Source organism: Hordeum vulgare, chromosome 2H, assembly GCF_904849725.1.
Source record: "Hordeum vulgare subsp. vulgare chromosome 2H, MorexV3_pseudomolecules_assembly, whole genome shotgun sequence".
NCBI classification, from domain to species: Eukaryota; Viridiplantae; Streptophyta; class Magnoliopsida; order Poales; family Poaceae; genus Hordeum; species Hordeum vulgare.
The window spans coordinates 416261648-416284747 of NC_058519.1; the positions used below are offsets into that span (position 1 = coordinate 416261648).

The window sequence follows — 23100 nt, forward strand, 5'->3', positions numbered from 1 at the left end:
GCCATCTGATGGTCGGCGATCCTCGATCCCTCTTGCAGACACTCCTCGGCTCGTTGGCGGTTGCCAGTGATGGTGATAACGCCTTTTGGACCGGGCATTTTCAACTTCAAGTACACATAGCACGGTCGTGCCATGAAACTCACATATGCCGGGCGGCCCAGAATTGCATGGTAAGCGCTCTGGAAGTCCACCACCTCAAATATGAGCTTCTCCTTGCGAAAGTTCTTGTCGGAGCCGAAGATGACCTCCAATGCGATCTGACCGAGTGATTTGGCCTTCCGCCCTGGGACGACTCCGTCGAACTGCATATTGCTCTCGTTGAGTCTGGACATCGGAATGCCCATCCCCTTGAGAGTGTCAGCGTACATAATATTCAACCCGCTGCCGCCGTCCATTAGGACTTTGCGCAGTCGGACCCCTTCTACCACCGGGTGGACGACCAGAGCCTGCCTTCCTGGGGTGGGGACATGTGTTGGATGATCCGACTGATCGAAGGTAATCGCAGTCTGAGACCATTTGAGAAACTTAGGGGCAGTCGAAACGGCCATGTTGACTTCTCTGTTTACTAGCTTCAGTCGACTCTTGCTTTCGACGTCAGTGAAGATCATGAGGGTTGCATGGACTTGGGGGAACGGATCCTCCTTGTCCTCCTCATCCTGTTCAGGATTCTGCTCACTCGGCTGCCCTTCGCTGAAACCCTGGATCAGGAGGCGGCACTGCCGAGTGGTGTGCTTTGCGTATATGGGGTTACCTTCCTCATCCATGTTCGTATGGATTGGACAAGGCTAGTCCAGGATGGGATTGTTGAACGGCTTTTTCTTGGGGGTGAACTGCGCTTTCCCTTTGCCCTCGAATTTGGCGCTGGTTACAGCTGCAGCTTCTGCTTGCGGTGTGGGAGGAACCTTCGGTTTCTGTTTCCGAGTGTTACCCCCGTCGGCGTCGCCAACTGTCTTGTGTTTACCGCTCCGGATGCGGTCCTCTTCTTCGCCATTTGCATAGCGAGTTGCTATCTCCATCATCTTGCTGATGGAGATGTCGCCGGTTCGACCAAACTTCAAGTACAGCTCCCTGTACCGCACGCCTGCCTTGAAAGCGCAGACGGCTTGATGCTCGGTGACGTTCTCCACCGTGTGGTAAAGAGTCGTCCATCGCTGGATGAAGTCGCGCAAGGGTTCATTCGGCTTCTGGACACAGTGTTGAAGCTCCACAAGACCTGCAGGGCGCTTGCACGTTCCTTCGAAGGTTCTGATGAACACTCGGGCTAGATCTGCTCAACTGTAAATGCTTGAGGGGGCTAACTGGTTCAGCCAAGCTCGGGCCGAGCCGTCCAGCATCAGAGGGAGGTGCTTCATAGCGACATGGTCGTCTCCTCCTCCGATCTGGACCGCCACTCGGTAGTCGTCTAGCCATGTTTCGGGCTTGGACTCTCCTGAGAATTTACCGATTCCCGCAGCCAATCGGAAGTTGGGCGGGATATCAGCCGAGCGGATGGCTCGACTAAAACACTCGGGGCCAGATACGATGGCCCTGCTTCCACTCGGACGGTCCATATCGCGGCCATCGCGGTGGGCTCGACCCCTGTCAACTCTTCGCTGGGCGATTCGGCCCCTTGCGTCGGGTCTTGGGTCGTAGGTGTCGCTGACTGAACGTCGATCATCATGATGCCGGGACCCGTAGGGCCCACCCCGCGGAGGGGTGCGTGAGCGACGGCGATACTGATGAGATCCAGGGTTGTGAACCGATCTATGCGTGTTTGCATGGACGGAACTATTGTGGATCCGATTGTGTGACTGGGAGACTGCCGAATTCTGCTACTGCGCCGTGCGCAACAGGGCTCGGATTTGTTCGATTCCCCTTCCTGCCTCTGAATCAGTCGGCTGGAGGGAATCGGCAATCTGGGCAGCCGCGGCCAGGTTGAGGAGAGGTGTGCAGAACACCTCCACGTTGCTCCGCCGAGTGTGCCCGCTGGCATAACGACGAGGCGGACGACGCGCACCGGATGCTTCGCCAACTTCACCTTGGTCGGCTTGACGAGGATCTTCATGGGAGTTGGCCATATGTACTTCTGCTGCAGGCCCACGGCCCACGTACTCGGTAGGAAGTTCAGTCGGAACCGAGTCCGAGCACTGGGAACGTGGGGCGACAACAACAGACTCCAGGACTGCCACCTGAGAGGAGGCGAACTGGCGCGCTCGGGCATGCTGCACCCAACGTTGAAGACGCGGACTGCGAGATCGCCTGTTGCGGCGCGTGACGAAGGTGCAAGCTGGCAACGGAGCCGATTGTTGGAGAAGAAGAACGCCGCGAGCGCCAACACGAAAGTGCGTGGCCCCGCGACGGGGAAGCGCCTTGACGTCAAGGGGTGCCTCCCGGAGCCACGCCGAATCGTCGACGACGAAGTAGTGAGCCCCGAAGAGGATCTGGTGACCCATGCTCGAAACTCCACCGGACGACATGACGGAAGGAAGTAGTCGCAAACTCGCCGGAAGTCGCTTAGACGCCTGCCCCACGGTGGGCGCCAACTGTCGTGGGTATAAGCCTGACAGTAGATGTGTAGGGTACGAATGAGATGGGCAGAGTCCTAGCTACGGCGAGGTTGTATGAGTTCAGGCCCCTCTACGGTGGAGGTAATAGCCCTACGTCTCAGTGCTCTTGGAGCTGGTTACCGAGTGTAACATGGAGTACAATGTTTTTCTAACCCTTTTACCAGTGGGGGAGGGCGCTTATATAGAGTGCGCTACCTTCCACAACAGTTCTGATTCAAGGGTAGAGTGAATGCATGCGTTACAGGTAACGTATGCTATTAATGCTAGTTAATGCACCCAGAAACGTACGGCAGTTTCCCTCCAGGGAGGTTACGACGCACCGAGTGTATCCAGTCGGTAGGTCTGGTGTCCTCCGAGTCTTAGTCTCCGACTGGATGATCCTGAGCCCGTTACCGACTGGATGATGGGGGCACCTTAATACAGTCGGGCATACTTAAGGTCCTGTCCCTTGCGTGGGGTAGTCCTTGGGATAGACCTGTAGGACAGGCCTATGACCCTACCCTAGGACAAGCAGTTTTTACATGATATGCAAGGACTATCAACACAAGCATGTAAAACATTAAGAGTGCTCGGAGTGTTAATGCCCAAAGATGAAGCATTGCAATAATATAGTGAAGAAGGATCATCAATAATAAACCCACTATCATCATTGCAATGATCACCACTACTCACCATATCATTACCTTGTGGCAATCCACATGTAGGTGAAGTAGATGAAGTTGAGAAGAGCACACGACCGGAGCTGCAGGGAGAACAATCATTCCCACAAATCTTGGACGTACCATATTTATCTTGAAGCTTTGTCCACAACTCATGAGCATCCCGGAATGGCATGAGTTGAAATATAACTACATTGCTCAAAGCATCAAAAAGCACATTAGAAGCTTGAGAATCGAGATAAGAGTTTTTCTCATCCTCTAAAGATATATTTTGAGAATCCTTTGGAGGAGAAAAACCCATATCTAAAATTCGCTCTAAATTTGGGTCCAAGACTCGAAAGAGATTAAGCATGCGAATTATCCAAACATCAAAATTTGTGCCATCAAAACTAAGAGTGTGAGTGAATCCTAAACCCCTAGCTGACATCCTTACTCTCTAGGTGGTTAAACCGATTAAAGAGAGACCTAGCTCTGATACCAATTGAAAGGACGCGGATGTCGCCTAGAGGGGGGGTGAATAGACGCTTTAAAATAATTACGGTTTAGGCTTGAACAAATGCGGAATAAAACTAACATTTAATTTGTCAAGCACAAAACCTACAACAACTAAGCTCACCTATGTGCACCAACAACTTATCCTAAGCAAGATAAACAACTAAGTGATAGCAAGATATATGACAATAAACAATATGGCTATCACAAAGTAAAAGTGCATAAGTAAAGGGTTCGGGTAAGAGATAACCAAGGCACGCGGAGATGATGATGTATCCCAAAGTTCACAGCCTTGCGGATGCTAATCTCCGTTGGAGCGGTGTGGAGGCACAGTGCTCCCCAAGATGCCACTAAGGCCATCGTCATCTCCTCACGCTCTCGCACAATGCAAGATGCCGTGATTCCACTAAGGGACCCTTGAGGGCGGTCACCGAACCCGTACAAATGGCAAACCTTGGGGGCGGTCACCGATACTCGTACAAATTACTCGGGGCAATCTCCACAACCTAATTGGAGACCCCGACGCTTGCCCGGAGCTTTACACCACAATGATTGAGCTCCGAGACACCACCAAGTTTCTAGGACGCCAAAGCATCCACGAAGAACAAAATATAGGGTACTAAGTACCAAAGATAATAAGCTTCTCAAACTTCACTTTCACGTATCACCGTGGAGAACTCAAACGATGCAACTAATGCAATGGCAAGGGCACACGGAGTGCCCAAATCCTTCTCTCCCAAATCCCACCAAAGCAACTAATGCCGTGGAGGAAAATGAGAGGAAGAACGAAGAAGAACACGAATAACTCCAAGGTCTAGACCCAAGGGGTTCCCCTCACTTAGAGTAGAAAGTGATTGGTGGAAATGTGGATCTAGATCTCCTCTCTCTTTTCCCTCAAGAACTAGCAAGAATCATTGGAGGGATTGAGAGTTAGCAAGCTCGAAGAAGGTCAACAATGCGGGAAGAACACGAGCTTAAGAGATAAGATTCAATGGGGAAGAAGACCCCCTTTTATAGGTGGGGACAAATCCAACCATTAAGCCTCACAAGCCGCACAAAGTGGTACTACCGCTCATGGAGCGGTACTACCGCTCGGTAGGTTCACCAACCATGCTGAGGCCAAAAAAGATGCAAAAAACAGTCCGTCGGAGCGGTACTACCCCTCCTCGAGCGGTACTACCGCTAGGGAGTGGTAGTAAAAAATTACTACCGCTCCGGGGGCGGTACTACCGCTACAGGAGCGGTACTACCGCTCACACCAGGAGTGTTACTACCGCTAGATACTGAAACTGCTGTAACTTTCGCATACGGACTCCGAATTCAACGAAACCAAGTTTGTTGGAAAGCTAACAACATGGGCTAACACAATATTGATAGAAATATCAATAAGAAGCAAGTGAGAAAGGTCCCATAAGAAAATGGTGAGAACCCTCCTTCGAATAAGACCGGTAAAAACTCCCAACATCGAAAACATCATAGAAAATGCATATGGACTCCGTTTTCGATGAACTCGAGCATGTCATGAAGAAGACCATAAGCTCTAAAACTCACAAAGATAAATACCAAACAAGAACCAAGAAGTATGATGCAAGGATGCAAATGGTTTGAGCTCTCAACGAACGATACGATCAAGCTACTTACTTGAGAGCCCCCCTTGACAGTATGACAATCTATCCTAAAACAGAAAAACCTATCAAGGGCAAACCTATACCTTGCACCTCGTCCTCTTGAGCTAGATGACGATGATCTTGGCTTCCTCGAGATGGACCACCTTTCTTCCTTGCGTTGGCTTGATGAAGACTAGTTGATTGCTCCCCATACACACTATGGGTGAGCCGCTCTTCAACATATCTTCACAAGTCCATTGCCACCATCCTCCATCACTTGATGTCATCCTCCATGGGTTGTATGAGATATTCTTCTTGACGCAAGCCCATGGAAACACACATAACCCCACATAGAACTCTTAAGAAGACCATGGGTTAGTACACAAATACGTACTAGACAATGCTTACCATACCATGGGATCACTTGATCCCTCTCGGTACATCTTGTACGCTTTGTGTGTTGATCATCTTGATTTACTCTTTGTCTGACGATCTTGATCAACCTTGTGTCTCTATGACCATTCTTTGGATAATACCTTGAATACTACCTTGGTCATCATATAAACTCCTTGAACCCAACAGATGGACTTCAAGAAGTGCCTATGGACAAATCCTATAAATATAACTTAAGGCAACCATTAGTCCGTAGGAATTGTCATCAATTACCAAAACCACATATGGAGATATATGCTCTAACAGCGACGCCGTTGTAGGCGACATCCGCGAGCCCGAGCGCTGCTGGTGCGCGGTCGGAGCGGCTGCTCGATGATAGGTTCGTGAGCGGAACGCCGAGCGCCAAGAGGCGACGACGAATAAATACAGCGGAGGGCATCACTGCGCCATGCGCCGGTAGATCAAGGCTTAGCTGCACCGCGCAATCGGCAGCCACCGCTGCTGTGCATGTCTCCGTGCGATGGAGGTCGCAGGTAGAGCCAAGCCGCCATGGCGGCCACATGCGCGCTCCCCGTGAAGCAAAAAAGATGGTGCAAGGCAGCAAACAGTACCTACGGGTGTTGACAGAGACAAACAGAGGCACCATCATGGCGGCTCCCTTATCGCCACACCGCGGTAGAATGTAGATGGTGCTATCCATCACTAAAGCGCGCTCGGGCGGGGAACAACAAGGAGATCTGCCACACATTTCGAATCCCCGACGACCACATTGAAATAAGCGGCCCGCGCCACCACCACCGCGCCCTCGACCACCTTATTCGCGGCGACGACCACCAACACGACTTCAGCCCAGCCCGTCTTCGGCCACACCTATGTGAGTACCACTCGCCGAGGATCTCGATGGAGCGAGCGATGTCGTTGCACGCCTCCTTTGCTCCTTGCGAGTGGTGCAACCCACCGCCTACAACTTCGTCTTCGTTGCCGCCCGCCTGTCTCCATCGACACACCCGCACCGCGCTGTGTGTGTTATGATAGGTGAGGAGTGGGGGAGAAGTGAGGGAGATAGGGAGAGGGGGGATGGGCGGTGCAACACGTTCACTAATGTATTCATCATAGTAAACGACTCGCTGCATCTCACATGTCAGTGACCACCGCTTTAAGATTTGTGTTTCAGATCCAATGATTATCGGGTGGTTTGCTACCCAAATGACGTCAGCCAGTCAACATCTCCCATAACAAAAAAGGATAAAGAACAAGAAAAGAAAAAGAAACTAAATTAAGGAATGTACTACTAAGGAAGCGTGCGGACGCTATGTCTCGCTCCCGGCACTGATTAGGAGGTCTCAATGAAAAATACTCCTGTCCTTTATTGTACGTAATTTTTTTTATACTTCGTCCTGTTCTATTGACATGGGCCAACTACGTAGCATCCTGTCTATTATTATTTTTATTAGATATAGCGTCCTGTCTCCTTATTTGGGCCTAGTGACGAAGTCTAACTGGACCGCTTGCTTTAGCCCATGGTGCACCTTTGGACCATTCGCGGCCCACCTGTGAGTAAACCCTAAGCCCGGACGTCGTCCTATTTAATCCCACCTCTTAGGGTTCTCTTCCTCCCTCCTCCGAGACCAAACCAAAGCTGCGGCGGCGCGGGCATAGGAGGCGAAGCAGCAGCGGAGCCAAGCAACCGACGCCACCATGGGTAAGCGCCGCCGATCTTCTACTCGTTGCTCCGTCAGAGTCTGCCTGGTTTGCACGATGCTTATCGCCGCGGTGGTGTCTGTGCAGGTATCTCGCGTGACTCCATGCACAAGCGCCGGGCCACCGGTGGGAAGCAGAAGGCATGGAGGAAGAAGCGAAAGTAAGAGCGATGCCCCCACCCCTATCCCCTCTCCCTTCCTATTCGTGAAGATGTGTGGAGGTTCTACCCATGTTAGATCCGTGTTTACCTAGATCAGGCGCATAATTTAGTACATGTCTCCGTACTCTTTAGTATGATAGCTTGGGGGTAACTAGAATTTTTTAGATCTCGTATGATAGCTGGGTGGTAACTAGCATGCTAATTACCTCAGTAGCGCGGGTATTCCGCTCTCTGGCGACATGATAACCTTCATTAGTTTACACACAACCATTGATTTCGCTACATGCGAACTTCCGATGTGTTTATGGTAATTTGTTGGATAGGCAGTTTGGTTAAGATCCAGGTAACTAACGTCGCCTCTATCATAACTTGATATTGGCAATATAACTGGGTCTGTCGCTCTTGTAGTGATGCTTTACTGGTACTGCTGTTTCCTTAGTTGTTTTTAAGTACACAGTTTTGAGATACAATGTTTTGCCTAACTTATCTGATTAGGCATATTTGAAGCGTCCCTACTTGTAATTTGCTGTATTAAGTCTTGACGGTTCTCAATGTTGAGTCTTAGCCATTTCCTGATTTGTCCTGTGCAATTGTTTTGTTATCATTTTGGAATATGCATGTTCTTTTATTTGAACAAATGTTATGATCACTTGTTTATAGGACGATAGTCTAGGCAGCCTTAAAATTTACATTATTATGAATCTTACTTCGTCCTTTATCATTTATTAGGTATGAGCTTGGCCGCCAGCCTGCCAACACTAAGCTTTCGAGCAACAAGACAGTGAGGAGGGTCCGTGTTCGTGGAGGTAATGTGAAATGGAGGGCTCTCCGTCTGGACACTGGTAACTTCTCATGGGGTAGTGAGGCCACAACCCGCAAGACCCGTCTCCTGGATGTGGTTTACAATTCGTCAAACAATGAGCTTGTGAGGACTCAGACCCTTGTGAAGAATGCCATTGTGCAAGTTGATGCTGCCCCTTTCAAGCAGTGGTACCTGACTCATTATGGAGTGGAAATCGGTAGGAAGAAGAAAGCTGCTGCCGCTGCCAAAAAGGATGCTGCTGAGGTAATATTCTTGTTATTTGTATTGCAGTTCTTCAACATGATCTTAGTATTTACTGGTTAGCTTGTTGAGGGTGGGTTACTTAGTTGTAATGATATTCAGTTTTGTAGTTGTGTAACACAAGTGCATGTTCTTTTTTATTCTGATTGCACTTTTCAATCTCAACTGTTATGTCCAACTTGTTCATGAATAAATTAACTCAATTGCTCTTTGTAGATACAGCATAATCTTTGTTGTTTTGAACAACTCTCAACTGAATTTGTTCATTTTGCCAATAATGTTTCCATGCCCTAGTTTAAATAATGTCCTTTTCCCCTTTGAATCTACCAATCTCTGCTCCAGCCTATAAATAGTTGCTCACTGTTTATGTTTTCTTGATCATATTTTCTCTTGTGCAGGGGCAAGAGGCTGAGGTTGCTGCTGCTGCCACAGAGGAAGCAAAGAAGAGCAACAAAGTCCAGAGGAAGCTTGAGAAGCGTCAGCAGGGGCGCACTCTGGACTCACACATTGAGGAGCAGTTCAGCGGTGGAAGGTTGCTGGCTTGCATTTCGTCTCGCCCTGGGCAGTGTGGGAGAGCTGATGGGTAAGCTACACATCAGATTTCACCATTTGTATATTAAATTCTGAAGAACTGATGAGTCCTTCCTAGAGTTTGTATGTTAGCTTTCTTGTTAGCTATGGTATTAATACTTTCTGTCTTGAAACTACAGGTACATCCTTGAGGGCAAGGAGCTGGAGTTCTACATGAGGAAGCTCCAGAAGAAGAAGGGCAAGGGTGCCACAGCATAGGCGCTGAAGAGCTGCATGTTACTCGTTGGGTTTTCTTAGTTGTTGCGTCAATGTCTGTTTACAGACATACTGAACACCATTTTCTGTAAACGGTTCCGGTCTAGGTTGAACTGAGAATGTTTTGCCTGCTTTGGTTGTGACCTAAAGCTATCGAGATTCTATTATGTGTTCCGTCCTAAAGTATTTTCATCTGTTCAGTGAAGTTTTGTTCTTGCTTCTCCATGTTGATTTGCTGCCGATTTTACTGTTTGATTTGTGTCCCTTAATCCTGTAAGCAAGGAAATTTCAATCATGGAATTTTTGCCCAAACGGTGCTTGTTTCTAAGATAGACGGCGGCAATCTTCGAATAAGGAGAAACGTGCTTCGTGCTTGTTTGGCCAGCAGCTCAGGCGGCCTAATCCTTCGAATCTCCGACCCTACCCACATTAGGCGTCTTACGCGTCTCTCTGGTGGTTTTCATATACAGTTATTCTCCTATGAATGAATGTCAGAAATGTTTGTCCTGTCTCTCTTATATGAGACCCCGTCTTTTTCTTGTGCCAAGCCTTGTGCCCAATCTTCACAAGCTGAAGGTGGATAGAGAGAAACACTCAAGAATTAAGAAGCAACACTACTAAAGGTATATATACTCCCAAGAATTAAGAAGCAACACTACTAAAGGTATATATACTCCTTCCTATATATGGATGTATATAAACATATCTTAGAGTATAAAGACATCTTAGAGTAAAAAATGTATATAGACATATCTTAGAGTATAAGGATGTATATAATACATATTTTAGAGTATAGGTTTATTCATTTTATTTTGAATGTAATTCATAGTAGAATTGTTAAAATGTCTTATATTTAAGGGTATATATATATATTCCAAAAATAAAATGGGCTTTGTGGGTTGAGCGGCAAAGAACAGTTGCTCGGATGAGGAAATTTACATGGAGCAGCCAGAAGATTTTTGAGAAAATAAGCTCAAAAAGCATCTGACCTTGAAAAGAATCACCAGTTACTTGATCCCCCTTGCGTGGCTCTTCCTCTAACCGGTTGTTGTGTAACAAGTGAGTAGGGTCCAGTAGAACGCCCATGAATTTTCTCATCAACTTCATGAATTAATTTTATTAACGTGTGACGTTTTTGGTCCACGTTTATACACTCTCCCAGGGTGCTCCCTTGGTTTCCTGCTTCATCTGCCGTCTGATTGTTGGTCAAAATCGTCTTCTGCATGAGCTGAAAGTTGCGTTGTTCGTTTTCACTGCGTGGTAACCTCGCGTTGGCCAATGAAGTGTGGGCTTTTGCGATGTGCTGGTTTGTTAGGGTGGTCATTGTATTTGAATCAAAAGCATACTACGGTCATTGTGTTTTGAAATACTACGGTCATGTATACGTATTGAGTTGATTATACAATCATTGTCTCATCGTATAGCTTTGTATTCAGTTGAGTTGACCGGTCAACTCTCTCTACCATGCCGGGAGGGAGAGCACGGTGGCACGCCACAAAATTCGTGGACGCCGTCTCACCGCCTCCTCCGTCTTCCGCACCCTCTGGCTCAGCTCCTCGTACTCTTCCATGGTCAATGCCACACAATCTTCGGGGACGACGCTGCCTTGGCTTTGCACTCTCTTGGTTGTGTCGTGCTGCTCCAACAGCGCGTCCGCCGGGGCCGCAGTGGTCTCCGTCGACACCTTCGCCGCGAGCATCTCCCGCATCACGGCCTTTAGTCGCGCCTCCATGGCCTTGGCCACGCGCGTGTCTTCCTAGCCGAGGCGATTTCCTCCTACGTCGCCCGTGCGCTCGCCTTGGCTCGCTCCGCCTCTCGCCGCGCCTCGTCCAACCGCTCACGCGTCGTCTTCTTATTCTCCTCGCCGCTGTCCCTCGCTCTTGCGTGCGCCGCGGCGAGCTCGGTGGTCTCGCCGGCTGGGCTCTTCCTCGAGCGACAGGATGGACGGCGACGATGACCTTCTCTCCTTCCGTCCTACCGCGGCCAGCTCCGCCTTCTCCTTCTCGAGGTCCACGCAGAGAGACGCGACAGCGACGTGCAAGATCTTGGCCTCGTCCTTGGCTTTCTCCAGATTTCCCTTCACCTCCTCGAGCTCCTTCTTCACCTTGGCCAACGTCGTCGGCGTGCTTCTTGCCACTGGGATGTGTTTATCCTCCTCCTTGGTGGCCCATTCGATAGCGCGCGCGAACAACTCGACTCCGAGGTTCGCGAGATGCTCGAAAGCCGCGACCACCTTGGACTCGAGGTCGCCGGCCGCGACGAGCTCATCCCTCAACCTCCGCGCCTCCATCTCACACTGCTCGAGCTCGCGCTGCCACATCACCTTGTTCCTCCTCTCCTGTGTCGTGTCATGGGCGGTGCGGGCTGATTCCAGATCGGCCATTAGAACGTCGAGCTCCACGGCGGCCTCGCCGGCCTGCATCGCCTCGTGAGTAGTGTCCCGCACACGCGCCGCCGCGACGCTGGCCTCCTCCGCAATGGCATCCCGCTCGTTCTTGAGCGTGCCTAGCTCGGCCCTTGTGGTGCGCAGGTAGACGAGCGCGGCGACGTGGCGGTCTCGGAGGGATTCGAGCTCGGCCTTGGCCGTGTCAATGTATGTTTGCAGACATACTGAACACCATTTTCTGTAAACGGTTCTCAAGCTCACTTACAGGTGGGACCCGCATAACATATTCACCCATTGAACGATTAATGTTGCTTAGGTTGACCAGTCAACTCGACGGCGAGCTAGTGACCGTATAGTCACCTCAACACGTATACAATGACCGTAATGAGTATATTCAAAAATTCAGTTACCGTAGTGTGCTTTCGACTCAAATACAAAGTATCTTGTTTAATGGTCACGATTTGAGCTTGTTTGAATCCATCGCGACACAATGTTCTCATCAAACTCCTCTTGTGACCATCAACTACGATGCTCAATGCACAATAGATAGCTTTGTTAGATTGATCTCCACCCGGTTGAGCCCAACGGCCCAACGGCCCCCTTGGCGTGTGCCCTAATCGGTGGCGCCCAACCCTCTTCTCGTTGGTGGCCCCATGCCGCGAGCGCTATAAAGAAAGGTGGGGGTCGGACGCATAGATCACGAGGTTAATTGTGCGCCACACACCCCACCGACACCCAAATCTGATCTAGGGTTAGCGCTAGGCCAACGGAAGAGCCGCCATTGCCTCACCCTCTCTGTGCCATCAGCACCATCGCCATCCACCACGGCCACCGGAGCGGGCACTTCAAGCCAAGGAGAAGGTAAAGCCACTGTCAATACCTAGCCTACCCGATCTAAGGTCTATCAATGGTATCATCCAGATTGGGTTTAGTATTTTCGATTCCAATCAAAGAATTTTCCCTTTCTCGAAGAACCCTAAAGTGATAGGGCAAAGAAATTTAGGGGAGAGGGCCTTGAGCTCGCCGGAAAAGTTGTGCTGCCGCAAGGCCGCACCGTTCCTCTCGATCCGGATGGGCATCGACAAACCGACACGTTCGGAAGAAGAACCCCACAAGGGGTAAAGGGCAACAAGGCCAAACCATTCGACGGCGGTGCGCTCACCGCAAGGGAACGCGCGGCCGGCGAAAGGGGAGGCAACGACGCCACCATCACGGGCTCAGATGGTAGCTGGGGCTCGCGCCTCGTCCTCTATGCCACAGAAGGTGGAGACTGGAGGGAGGAAGGGGGGGAGGACAAAGAGAAGGTGGTCGGGTGGGGCACGGTGGCTCTCGACGCCGTCGCCGACGACCGGGATGAGCCTCTCTCCCTGCCGTCTGCGGGATAGAGATGAACACGGCTGGAGGGAAGGAAGGAGAGGTGCGCGAGGCGCGGTGGTCTTCGACCCCGTCGCCGGCGGTTGGACTGAGTGTCGCCGGCGCATGGGGGAAATGGCTTAGGATTTCCCCTCGGCCTCGTCGCGGGGCAGTTTTGACCGAGTGTCACGCATGCGACCGTTGGATGGCGCCGACGCGCATCGGACGACCAGGAGGCTTAGCGGGAACAGGCCACGGGCCGGGCCGCGCGGAATGGGCTCTTGGACCGAAAAAAGAGGAGGCCACACTCGCACGCCCAACCACGCGTGCTAGGCCGAGGCAAGCAGCTGCAGGCGCTGAGATGACCTCGGTTGGGCTGCCGATTTTCTTTATTGTTTTTTCATTTTTTGTTTATTGGTCTAGTTTTTTGGGCAAATTTCACATAGTTTTTTCTATTCAAATTAATCCAACGAAAATTTGTCTAGAACTAGAAAAGTGACAGAGATACTTCTGAAAAGAATAAAGTTCATGAATTTTTTATTCATGTTTTTTCGCTGCAAATAAATATAAATGCTCTTTTAAAAGTAAATAAAAGTCTAAAGTGAAATTATTATTTTAAGAGCATGTTAAAGTAATTATTGAAATAATTATGATTCTATTATTTTGTGACCAACGTTGTTAGTAACATGATCATGATTTGTTATTATTGTAAAAGGTGCATTTATTTCTACTTTTGCCAAACGGTGATATAGATTTAATTGCATAAAGAGCTGTATGTTTTAATTTTGACCAACATTGGATTAATGCATGCAATTGTTGTTACGATCTCATTTCATTGTGGTTTTCAGGAGGGTTTTACTTGATGAGGTGCATCAAGGAGATTCCAACCCTTAGAGGTGACAACTACTCTGAATGGAGAAAGAAAGTCGATTTGGTCTTTGTCTGTGGTGAGGTGGACTGGGTGGTGGATACTCCGCAACCAGTCAGACCTACATAGCCAGTGAGAGAGGCAACTGATGATGATGCTCCATGGGACAAAAAGAGGAGGGATTATGCTCCACTAGAGATGCTATACTCCCTCGACAACCAAAAGTGGCACACCGCCGACAAAAAGCGTATGACCTTCACAAAGAATACAATTGAGAATGCTATTATGGACTCAATTGCAGAGTGTACTTCCGTAGGGGAGTTTCTTGAAAAGACAAAGAGCTAGTTCACTGGTTCATCAAAGATACATGCCACTCAGTTGCTAAAACAACTGGTGACAGAAAAGTACACAGGCGGTGGACATGGCATAAGAGAGCACATCCTCAGGATGAGCAACATGGCAGCTAAGCTTAAACCCATAGATTAAGACTTGGATCTCAAACATGCGCTGCTTGTTCACCTGGTTATGGCTTCACTACCAAAAGAGTTTAACACTTTTATTGTCAACTACAACATGTCGCGTGAAAAATGGGATATTGAAAAGACTATAGCCATGTGTGTTCAAGAAGAGGAAAGACTTAAAACCTCACATGGTGGTTCTGTGAACTATGTGAAGGATAACAAGAAAAGGAATTACAATCACAATACAACGGTTCCCCTTCAAAGCCACATGTCAAAGGTCCCACACAACATCAGCATCATTAGAAGTCTTTTCCAGTGGACGAAGACACATGTCTCCACTGTAAGAAGACTGGGCATTACAAGAAAGACTGCCCTGATTGGTTAAAGTTAGTAATGACAAAGAGAGGTAACAACACTGTTTCCTTTGTGAATGAATCCTTGTATACACAGTTTCCGAAATCTACTTGGTGGATTGACTCAGGTGCAACTGTTCATGTTGCAAATTCATTACACGGATTTCATTCGACGCGGACTACGCAAAGAAGCGAAAGAAGCATTGAAGTCACAAATGGAGTTCAAGCAAAAGTTGAAGCTGTCGGCGACATCTCCGTGTAGTTAGCTGATGGATTCAATCTTTTTCTTAGAGATGTTTTATATGTTCCTTCATGTCACAAAAACTTGATTAGTGTTTCATGCTTGGACAAAGACCATTATGAATGTTATTTTGGACATGACAAGTGTGCCATATGAAAAGCAGGCAATAAAGAAGGTGACTGAAGAATTTGGATTGAGGAAATTGAGAAAGTCTTCAGTTAAAGTCTTCAAACAGCAACGATCAATTTCATCAAGTACTCGAGGAAACGAAAGGGTTGAGGAAATAGAACTAGTTTCTCAGTGAAGATAGTGATTTGGTAACCTAGTTCCAACTGTTGTGACAGTGATACGTTTGGTTTGGAGGTGCTTGGTATTTAAACCAAAGGAGGAGTACTTACCGTATTCTCCTTGAGCTAAGGTCACACACACCTCGCCCAATCACTCGTGCTAAGTCTTCAAGGTAGACTTCTAAACGTTCACAAACTCGGTCATCCGACAATCCACAATTTCCTCGTGGATGCATTAGACCATGACGCCTAACCGTTTGGAAGATGCACAATCTTCAAAGGTAACAAACATCGGTTCCACACATAAACAATCTCTTCAGTGATGCTCAATCACTTCGGGTTTTGGGTTTTTTCACAAATGATTTTCTCTCAAAGTCCTCAGAGCATGGGTTGCTCTCAAATGATACTTGTCAATTTCTCTATCGGAGCATTCAACCAACTAGTGGTTGTGGGGGCGGCTATATATAGCCAGGGTGCAACCCCACATGATATGACATAAATGGCTCTAATGATATGACCGTTGTAAGGGTAAGTGATATGTCTCCAACGTATCTATAATTTTTGATTGTTCGATGCTATAATATTATCATTCTGGGATACATTTTGGGTATTCATTTATTTAATAAAATTATTTTTGAGCACTAAGATATTAACCCAGTGTCGAGTGCGAGTTGTTGTTTTCTGCATATTTTTTTGATTTTGAGGTTTATAGTACCAAACGAAGTCCAATTACCCTGAAAGTTTTAGATGATTTTTTCTGGACCAAAAGAAGACCTGGGAGCTTTAGGAGGAGACCGAAGGCTACACGAGGGAGCCACCACATATCAGGGTGCGCCAAGGGGGTGGACGCGCCTTGCTGTGTGGTGCCCCCTTGTGTGGCCTCTTGACGTCGCTCTACGTCCTATAATTCTAATAAATCCTGAAAACTCTAAGGAGCCTCCCGAAACACTTTTTTGCCGCCGCAAGCGTGTGTTCTACCGTGCGCCCATCTGGAGCCCTTCTCTAGTGTCGTGTCAAAGGTGGGATCGATCACGGAGGGCCTCTACATCATTGTCGCTGCTCCCATGGTGATGTGTGAGTAGTTCACCACCGACCTACGGGGCCGTAGTTAGTACCTAGATGGCTATATCTCCCTCTCTTCATCTTTAATATAATGATCACCACATCTTTGCTTTGATCTATCTGATGCAATTCTTTTGTGCGGTGCATTTGTTGGGATCCAATGGATTGTGGGTTCATGTTCATATTATTCATGATAAAATATTTGAGTCTTCTTTGAAGTCTATATTTGATTCTTCTTTGCATGATTATTATAGCTTCGTAAATATCTCCGATCTATTGATTTGGTTTTGCCAACTAGATTAATCATTCTTCAATTGTGTGCGTTGTAGTGGGTTCAACCTAGCGGTGCTCTATATTTCAGTGACATACTAGGGGGCAAGACACGTATTTGTATTGTTGCCACTAAGGATAAAACGATGGGGTTAATTTATATTGGTTGAGTTCTCTTTGTCTATATCATGTCATTGTTCTCCAAGCATTACTCTGTTTTACTTAATACTCTAGATGCATCCTCGATAGCAGTTGATGGGTGGAGTAAAAGTAATAGCTGCACGCACGATTTGGTCTATTTGCTTATGGACGTGATGCCTATATACACGTGATCATCGCCGTCAATATCACATAACTATGCACTTTTTTACCAATTTCCCAATAATAATTTGTTTACCCATCATATACTTACTTTATGAGAGATGCCACTAGGGAAAACTATGGCCCCCGAGTCTATTCACTAATATTTTACAAACTCTAAAATTAACTCGCTGTCTTTATTTACTTTTTATTTATTTTACAGTTATCAATTATCATCTACACACTTTACTTGCTCGCAAATAAAGAGTCCAAGGGATTGACAACCCTCTTGCCTGCGTTGGGTGCAAGTGTTTGTTTTTTTGTGTGTAGGAGCTGAAGACGGGGGTTGCGTGCTACTTCTGCCGGTTCAATAATCTTGGTTCTTAGTGAGAGAAATATTTATCTATATGGTGCAGCATCACACATTCCTCTTAACGGAAAACCCAACGCAAATCACAAGTATCATGAAGGATTTCTGGCGCCGCTGGTGGGGAGTATCATCAACCTACTATAAAGTACCTTCACACAACTTATCATTCACTTGTTCTTATTTATATTTGCTGTTATATTTTGTTTGCTTCATAAAAATCAAAAATACAAAAATATTTACCTTTGCTAGTTGCTAGTTTAATTCTTTGTTTGCTAGTTTACTTGTCTTGCTTGTTACTTTGCTTGCTCGGTCACAATGTCTCAAGATAATACTAAATTGTGTGTCTTTTAAAATACTAATAACAATGATTTTATTAGTACACTATACCACCCGCCACTAGCGCTGAGTCTTATGATATAAATGCTGCATTGCTGAATCTTGTGATGATAGAACAATTTTTGGGAAGTCCTAATGAGGATCCCGCTGCTCATCTTAATACCTTTGTTGAACTATGTGATATGAAAAACAAAATGGACATCGATAATGATGTGGTGAAATTAAAATTATTTCCTTTTCCTTTACGAGATAAAGCTAAATTTTGGTTCTTATCTTTACCACGTAATAGTATTGGAAAATGGGATAAGTGTAAAGATGCTTTTATTACCAAGTATCCCCCCCGTGCTAAAATCATCTACCTTACAAATAAAATTATGAATTTTAAATAACAATACCAAGAACATGTTGCATAAGCTTGGGAGAGGATGAAATCAATGATTAGAAATTGCCCTATTCATGGTTTACACTTATGGATGATTATTCAAAATTTCTATGATGGGATAGACTTTGTTTCTGGAAATCTTCTAGACTCTGCTGCAGGTAGTAACTTAATGGAGGTGACATTAGGAGATGCCACCAAACTTCTGGACAACCATGACAAACTACTCTCAATGGCATACCGAAAGAGCTCCAAGTGGTAAGAAGGTAAACTATGTTGAGGAAATCGTGTTGGGGAACGTAGTAATTTAAAAAAAAAATCCAACGCTTCACAAGGATCTATCTAAGAGAAACCAGCAGCGAGCAAAGGGGTAGAGCATCTTCATACCTTTGAAGATCGCTAAGCGGAAGCGTTACTAGAACGCGGTTGATGGAGTCGTACTCGTAGCGATTCAGATCACGGTGGATCCCGATCTAAGCACCGAACAACGGCGCCTCCGTGTTCAACACACGTGCAACCCAGTGATGTCTCCTACGCCTTGATCCAGCAAGGAGAGAGGAGAGGTTGAGGGAGAGCTCCGACAGCACGACGACGTGGTGACGGTGGAGCTGTGTGGTACTCCGGCAGGGCTTCGCCAAGCTCTACGGAGAACGAGGAGGAGGAGAGTTAGGGCTGCGCCTTGGAGGTGGAAGAACTTGTGTGTTGCAACCCTAAAACCCTCACATATATATATGAGGAAGAGGAGGAGGGTGCGCCACCCCTAGGGTTTCCACCCTAGGTGGTGCGACAGCCCTAGAGATGGGAGAGGGGCGGCGGCCAAGAGGAGGAGGTGGTGCCCTAGGGTGGCTTGCCACCCAAGGCAAGCCTCCACGCCTAGGGTTTGCCCACCCTTCCCTCTTGTGCGCCTTGGGCTGAAGGTGGGTGGCGCACCAGCCCACCTAGGGGCTGGTTACTATCCACTTTGGCCCATGTAGCCCTTCGGGGCTGGTGGCCCTTCCCGCTGGACCCCCGGAACCTTTCCGATGGTCCCGGTACAATATCGACGAACTCCGAAACTCTTCCGGCGATCAAAACTCCACTTCCTATATATGAATCTTTACCTCCAGACCATTTTGCAACTCCTCGCAACGTCCGGGATCTCATCCGGGAGTCCGAACAACCTTAGGTAACCATGTATACTATTCCCATAACAACCCTAGCGTCATCGAACCTTAAGCGTGTAGACCCTACGGGTTCGGGAACCATGCAGACATGACCGAGACACCTCTCTCGTCAATAACCAACAACGGGGTCTAGATATCCGTGTTGGTGCCCACATGTTCCACGTTGATATCATTGGATGAACCACGATGTCAGGGATTCAATCAATCCCGTATGCAATTCCCTTTGTCTACCGGTATGATACTTGCCCGAGATTCGATCGTGGGTATCCCTATACCTTTCAATCTCATTACCGACAAGTCTCTTTACTCGTTTTGTAACACATCATCTTGTTGCTAACTCCTTTGTCACATTGAGCTCAGTATGATGATGTATTACCGAGTGGGCCGAGAGATACCTCTCCATCGCACAGACTGGAAAATCCGAGTCTCGATTCGTACAACCCAACAGACACTTTCGGAGATACATGTAGTGCTCCTTTATAATCACCCATTTACGTTGTGACGTTTGATACACCCAAAGCACTCCTACGGTATCCGGGAGTTGCACAATCTCATGGTCTAAGGAAATGATACTTGACATTAGAAAAGCTTTAGCGACGAACAACACGATCTAGTGCTATGCTTAGGATTGAGTCTTGTCCATAACATCATTCTGCCAATGATGTGATCTCGTTATCAATGACATGCAATGTCCATGATCGGGAAACCATGATCATCTATTGATCAACGAGCTAGACAACTAGAGGCTCACTACAGACACATTGTGATCTATATATTCACACATGTATTACGGTTTCCAATTAATACAGTTATAGCATGAATAATAGACTATTATCATGAATTAGGAAATATAATACTAACCACTTTATTATTGCCTCTAGGGAATATTTCCAACAAATCGCTACTTTTAGTGAAAAAGTTGATGCTCTTATGAATATGGTTCAACGGAGGGGAACGCGCGAATAAAAGGAGGGGATAAGGTTCAACGCAGTGTGAGTGTCGCGGGACCCATGTAAGATACGCGTTGACAAAATGAGGTGGCTTACGAGCTGGTGGGATTAGTTAGTTAAAATTAAACGTTTTCCAAATATGAAACATATTTCCAACATGGGATGATTTAAACATGGGATTTTTGCTATCAAAATAGAACGTGCATACACATCCACTTGTAAACAACAAAACACTATTTTTCTTGCTAAGCAAAATTTGATTTATTGCTACATGTGCTTGACCATAGCTAAAGCAACTAAACATAGATATAATTTTAAATAGGGATTCTTCCTACCAAACTAAGATGCGCATATACATATGAAAGTGCGTTGTATCGACTAGATGAGGGTGAATAGCCGATTTTTTTATAAATTCGTCAGTGATGAATTACTTCTTGAGGAATTTGCTAAGTGACAAAATACTAGCAGTAGATAAAGTACTCAAGTGCATGCATAACACGACAATAGCATAGTCTTCATGATGAAATGAAACATACAGAGAGCACAAGTAGCGTGTAAACATGACAAGCACGCAATAAAGAAGGTGGCTAAAGAATTTGGATTGAGGAAATTGAAAAATTATTCAGTCAAAATATTCAAATAGTAATGATCAATTTCATCAACAAATACTTGAGGAAATGGAAGGGTTGGGGAAATAGAACGAGTTTATCGGTGAAGACGATGATTTGGTAACCTAGTTCCAATTGTTGTGGTAGTCGTACGTTTGGTTTGGAGTGGCTTGGTATTTAAACCAAAGGACACACAGTCCCTACCTTATTCTCCTTGAGCTAAGGTCACACACACCCCGCCCAATCACTCGTGGTAAGTCTTCAAGGTAGAATTCTAAACCGTCCCAAACTCGGTCACCTGACGATCCGCAATTTCCTCACGGATGCATTAGACCATGATGCCTAATCGTTTGGAAGATACACAGTCTTGAAAGGTAACAAGCGTCGGTTCCACATAGGAACAATCTCTTCAATGATGCTCAATCACTTTGGATTTTAGATTTTTGGGTTTTTCTTAACTTATGATTTTCTTTCGAAGTCCTCGGAGGATGGGTTGCTCTCAAATGACACTTGTTGATTTCTCTATCGGAGCAGCCAACCACCTAGTGGTTGTACGGGGCGGCTATTTATAGCGAGGGTGCAACCCGACTTGATATGACATAAAGGCCCCTAATGATATGACCGTTGTAACAATAAGGGATACGTCTCCAACATATCTATAATTTTTTATTGTTCCATGCTATAATATTATCATTATAGGACACATTTTGCATATTCATTCATTGATTAATATTATGTTTGAGCACTAAGCTATTAAGCTAGTGCCCAATGCGAGTTGCTGTTTTGTGCATGTTTTTGGCTTTTCAGGTTTACAATACCAAACATAGTCCAATTTCCCTGAAACTTTTTGATGATTTTTTCTGGACCAAAAGAAGACCTCGAAGCTTCAGGAGGAGACCAGAGGCCACATGAGGGATCCACCGCATATCAGATAACACCCACGGGTGGATGTGCCCTCTTATGTGGTTTCCCCCTAGCGCCTCGTGACGTCCCTCTCCGTCCTACAAATTCTAATAATTCGAAAAATCCTAAGGAGCCTCCCGAAATATGTTTTCGCCTCCCCAAATCTCTGTTCAGCCGTGTGCCCATCTAGAGCCCTTTTCCGGTGACGTGTCGAAGGTGGGATCGATCATGGAGGGCCTCTACATCATCCTCGCCACTCCCATGGTGATGTGTGAGTAGTTCACCACCAACCTACGGGTTCGTAGTTAGTACCTTGATGGCTATATATGTGACAGCCCGAGACCGACGCTCCAGAAGATTCCCCTTTTATTCCATTCTCGTCGTGTGATTCGTTTGGGTGTCGCATTCATCATCGCATCATCCGCATTGCATCAGCACTCTGTTGCCGCCTGTTTTCAAAACTGCATCCATTATTAGTTGCCGGTTCTCTCCATGTTCGTCATACACGCCCGCGCCCGCGACATCGATAAAATATTGTTTTTAAAAGTGTCCATAAAATATTCTCAAATTGGGTTGAAGCTTGGCGTGTGGTCGTAATATATTAGAGGTAGGCCGCGTGCCAAATTTTGTCACAATCGGAGTCCGTTTGATACTCGAACGGTCGACCGTAGCGGCACTGTCATTGGTTAATTTATCGGACGTTTTGTCGGTTATAAAACAAGTGTCACGGGCTGATCATTTCCCTCTCATCTTAGCCCAAAACCCTGCTACACAGCCCACCATAACCTAGCCTAACCCCTAACCATCGCCGGAGCCGCCCGATAGCGATCCTACGGTCCGAATCGGGCTGAAATGTGGTAACCCTAGCCCCGTGTCTTTCAATAGACAACCAATCCCCTTGCTTCGGTTCGTGTGCAAACCCTAGCCGGCCTCCATCCTCCTCTCTCCCACCAGCCATCGCGAGCCCGCCAGGGCCCGAGCCAGGCCCGCCTAGGCCCTAATCGGCCAGCCGCGCCCCGCTCACCCGAGGGCGCACATCCACGAGCCGCCCCGCACCCGCCCCTCCTCCTCCCATGGCTGCCTCCTGCCGGTGCCTCGAGCCCAGCCGCGACGAGGTCGCCGGAGCTGCACCTTGCCGGGACCGCGCCAGCGCCAGGTCGGAGTCACGACGCCAGCACCGCCTCCCTTCGCCGGCCCCAAGCGTCGTGCCGCCTTGCCGCCCTCTGCCTCGATCTCCGCCGCCGATGCCCCGATCCGGCCAGATCCTGTCCGGAGGAGCCCCTTTCCGCCATGCCGTGGAGATCCCCCCTTCGGAGTGCCCCTGCTGCGTGGTCGTTGGCTGCCGCCGCTCCAAGCCTCTGGCCGAGCAGAGGCACGAGGGAGACGAGGCGCTCCCAGCCTAT

The 23100-nt window shown here is 47.4% G+C and overlaps 1 protein-coding gene and 1 pseudogene across 1 annotated transcript; one reads left to right on the plus strand and one right to left on the minus strand.

The window, feature by feature from the left end:
- Positions 1-7289: 7289 nt before the first annotated feature.
- Positions 7290-9612, plus strand: LOC123426468 (40S ribosomal protein S8). The gene is made up of 5 exons (XM_045110309.1): positions 7290-7399; positions 7486-7558; positions 8288-8624; positions 9020-9204; positions 9332-9612. The coding sequence occupies exons 1-5, from the start codon at positions 7396-7398 to the stop codon at positions 9408-9410; spliced, it is 678 nt and encodes a 225-aa protein (XP_044966244.1). The 5' UTR covers positions 7290-7395; the 3' UTR covers positions 9411-9612.
- A 1254-nt stretch (positions 9613-10866) lies between these two features.
- On the minus strand, positions 10867-13003 carry LOC123427784 (annotated as a pseudogene).
- Between the last annotated feature and the right edge of the window lie 10097 nt (positions 13004-23100).